General features: G+C 47.0%; 1 protein-coding gene across 1 annotated transcript; it reads right to left on the reverse strand.

Annotated features, from left to right (window-relative positions):
* Positions 1-827: 827 nt before the first annotated feature.
* On the reverse strand, positions 828-1,733 carry LOC116981436 (probable G-protein coupled receptor 139). The gene has a single exon (XM_033034490.1). It carries the CDS (start codon positions 1,731-1,733, stop codon positions 828-830), a length of 906 nt encoding a protein of 301 aa, XP_032890381.1.
* Positions 1,734-4,194: the final 2,461 nt, after the last annotated feature.

Here is a 4,194-nt window from a genome sequence, read left to right on the forward strand (position 1 = left end):
ACAATATATTGGATCTTACATACAATTTGAGTGACCACACGAAATTCTAGCTGTACCAATTAAGCTGCAGATATTTTTCAACAAATATTCAAAGATTGTGAAAAAGCATATTTATCATTCTATTCTAAATGTATTGAACGGTTACACTAATTTTAGACAGAATTTACGGCCGGCGATTTGCAATCATGGCTGAACGTCAATCCCGCACTATATTGACAAGCCCCGCATTGGGTCAGTGGCGACCACTCCTGCGGCAAGAATGAGTCCGGGGAAGGGTGTGCAGGGGGTGATAACAAAATGAAACCCGGGTTTCCATTGACCCAACTACACTAGATTATTGGTCATTACTCAAGAAATGTCTTCAATGCGGTCTTGTACGGGTGCTGAATGTATGGAATTTCTTTGATTCGCTCGTGACCTGCGTGTGTTTTTTTTCCAGGAAGCTCCGGTTTCCCCCCACATCCCAAAGACGTTTGTAGGTTAATTGGCTTGTTCCAAGTGTGTGTAGGATAGCGTTACTGCACTAGGGGGTCGCTAGAAGGCGCGGACTCGGTGGGCCGAAGGGCCTATTTCCGCGCTGTGTCTGTACACTAAACTAAACATGGTGGCACCACTGTGCTTCCTTCGGCTCCCTTACATTTACGCTCAGCCCTTGTCTGTTTGGGAATAACCACTTCCTGGGGATCTGGAAGGGGGGGGGGGGGGGGGGGGGGGGGCAGGATTGACCAAGAAGGCGACGCGGCCAGACCCAGTGAATACGGCAAAAGAAAGGGAACCAAACACGAAAGCGCAACTGGTTCCAAGATAAGCAAACAACCCCTCTAGTTTCACGACCTTAACAGTTTCCTGATCAGATTCAGCGGATACTTCAAACCATTTTTGAACTCCTCCCTGAATCTCCTCTGAGTTCCGGCGTAAATGCATGTGTTGGTGCAGCAGCTCAGAAGCTGCAGCATATTCCCGCTCTCCTGAAGAATGAACCGCGGGTCATTGGCGTTCGAACCCGTCGAGTAATTGCTCTTGGTAAATCGCACGAAGAGGAAATTCACGACAAAAGTCGTCCACAACAGCAGGAAACTCCCCGAGATGGTGAAGAGCAGTATGATTGAGTTTCTTCGGCTCCTCATCTCCGGATCATCCCGCTTGTCCGTGGCGTTATGGGCTCGGAGTCTCCTGCGGGCTCGGTTCGCCAACAGAATGTGCCTGACGGTCAGAGCGTTGACTAGCAACATCAGGAAGAAGGGCAACCAGGGATTCAGAAAGCGGTGGACCCAGTCATATATAGTCCACAACAGTTCTGAATAAAAGCTTAATTTAATGTTACAGTACCAAGGGGCCCCCTTAAGTATGTACAAAGGCTCATAAACAAAGTACCACGGCAGGTTTTTGATACAACTCACAACGCAGCTTGTTCCTATAATCACGCCTGCCACCCTCTCGGTGCAATATCTTGCCTTCCATTTCAGGCAACAAATGGCTACAAAGCGATCGATGGTGAACGCGACGGTGAGCCAAACCGAGCTGTCTCTGGCCGCGTAGATTAAAACGATTTTCAGGCTACAGACCGGAGTGGTGGAGAGAAAGAACACAGGGAAATAAATCGCACTCATCCGGTTTAGTATCACCGCCGTGATGAGGACCAGGAGATCCGTCACCGCCATGCCCACCAGGTAGCGAGTGATACACTTGGACAGACCGCATTTCCCCCGGGATAGGATCGCGATAGTCACCATGTTACCTGAGATGAAACAGAAGTGTTTTATTTATTATCCAGACCACGCACAATAGCATACATTAGCATACAATAGCATAATAATCGTCCAGAGTTGGATGATGATCCAGTTATGCCACATCGTGTGGAATACCGGTCCCACTAGAGAACGGCCGTCATGTTCAGTTTAGTTTAGTTTAGTTTAGTTTAGTTTAGTTTAGTTTAGTTTAGTTTAGTTTAGTTGAGATACAGCGTAGAAACAGGCCCTTCGGCCCACCGAATCGCGCCGACCAGCCATCTAATGCTATGCTACACACACTAGGGACATAGAAAATAGGTGCAGGAGGAGATCATTCGGCCCTTCGAGCCAGCACCGCCATTCATTGCTGATCGCCCCCTATCAATAACCCGTGCCAGTCTCCTCCCCATATCCCTTCAAGCCACTAGCCCCTAGAGCTCTATCTAACTCTCTCTTAAATCCGTCTTTACCAGACTATAATTTACCAGTCTATCCGAGCCAATTCCCGTCTCATACCGTCAAAGTCTCCTTTTTTCCCCAACATTGATACCAAACCAATTAACCTACAATTTTGTCCGTCTTTGGAGTGTGCGAAGATACCGTAGATCCCGGAGAAATTCCACTCAGATCACGAGGAGAGCGTACAAACTCCTTACAGGCAACCTGCCTTGTCGGGATCGAACCTGGGTCTCTAGCGCTGTAAGGCAGCAACTCAAAAGCTGCGTCGTTTGAACTTCACTTCAGGAAAAGTAGGTCCGATAAATTCGACACACATTTTCATGAACTCCCTCGCACCCAGTTTCTCCAACACACCAAAGGAGTTTACATCCGCCAGTTAACCTACAAATCCGCATGCATTTGGGATGGGGAGGTGAGGAGTGGTGGGGTGGAGTAGCGCCGGATGGAAACCCCCACGCGGCTACAGGGAGAACGTGCAAACCCCGCACAGACGACATCGTGATCAAGCTTGAACCCGGGTCTCTTGCATTGTGAGGCAGCAGATCCACCAGCTGGGTAGTTGCTATAGGATTAGCCGAGACTGGACTTCTCAAATCCAGGCGATCCTTGTGTGTGGGTCTTTTCTGAAAACACCCAGTTGTTGCCACCGGTACATCATTAAGAGAGGGCACAATCGTTTGGAAAATTAAAGTTGTCACACCGAGCTAGGAATTATCGCTCCGGCAGCGTGGATTATGGAATCTGATAACGGTCATCAGAAGACTAATTAAACGAAGTAACCATATAGCCATATAACCATATAACAATTACAACACGGAAACAGGCCACCTCGGCCCTTCAAGTCCATGCCGAACATTTTTTTGTGTGTGGATGTATTCCTGACCTGCCAACCTACCCGTTGCTACCCTTGCACTTGCACTTGCACTGAACGGCACTTTCTCCGAATCTGTATCCAGTTTCCTTTCTCGTTGGCACTATCTGTTGTATGGTACCATTTGCCCAGATGGCACGTACAACAAGTTGTTCCCACTGTACCTCGGTACAAATGACAATAGTAAATCAAAACCGATATCAATACCGACTGGAACCTTTAGGGTGACATTCAGTGAGTCAAAGAATAGCAGTAATGGTCACCACATAAAAGCTATCCACTTCACCATAGCCAGACACACAAATGGCAGGACATATGCTGGTTGAAATAAAATAAACGTACGTTTTTCCGTAAAATATCACATTGAGCAACTAATACAATGTTATCCAACGGAATAGGAACGATTGCAAATATGCCGGAGGAAAAGACGCGATGTTCTGTGCCCGTTGGCTGCGCTTGGCAACACATCACTAGTTACAGGACTTTACCTGGAACACCGAGAGCCGCCAGAAGCGGATAGAAAATCGCATAGGCCAGTCCCGTGACTTGCCCGTGCATCCTCCCTCACATTCACTCCTGCCTTGTCGACTGACTTTTAACTCTCTGATACCGTTATATACAAAGGCTTCATTTATATAATAACTGCAAACGCCAAGTGAGACAATTAGACCACATCAGCGATGGAGCAAACGAAGATCAACATGGCAATTAGTTAGACTCATTGAACAAACACGCTCCCTCCGTTACAGAGTTTTTTCCCCACAATGCGCATTCATGCGACGCCACGTTGTCTTCTTACCAGAATGAGATCACAATATTAACCTGTTTGCCTATTTCGCCAAATTGATTCATAACTGGTACACTCCAATGCTGCTTATACTGACTGGTGGTTGTTGTTATTCTGGGAAAACCAATTATGGGAACTTGGACATGTCATCGTCATTTAATCCTTCGATATTGACGGGAGGCAACAGCAGAAAATACAGAAAACTTCCAGATAGTTACATTGCATCGGTGGAAAGAGAAATATTGTTAATTTTTCAGATTCACAGAGCATAGAAACAGTACAATCGGCCCATCGTGTCAACTATAACCAGTGGGGGATTGTCCGAGTTAATGTCAACTTCCAGCAGC

Source organism: Amblyraja radiata, chromosome 15, assembly GCF_010909765.2.
Source record: "Amblyraja radiata isolate CabotCenter1 chromosome 15, sAmbRad1.1.pri, whole genome shotgun sequence".
Taxonomy (NCBI): Eukaryota; Metazoa; Chordata; class Chondrichthyes; order Rajiformes; family Rajidae; genus Amblyraja; species Amblyraja radiata.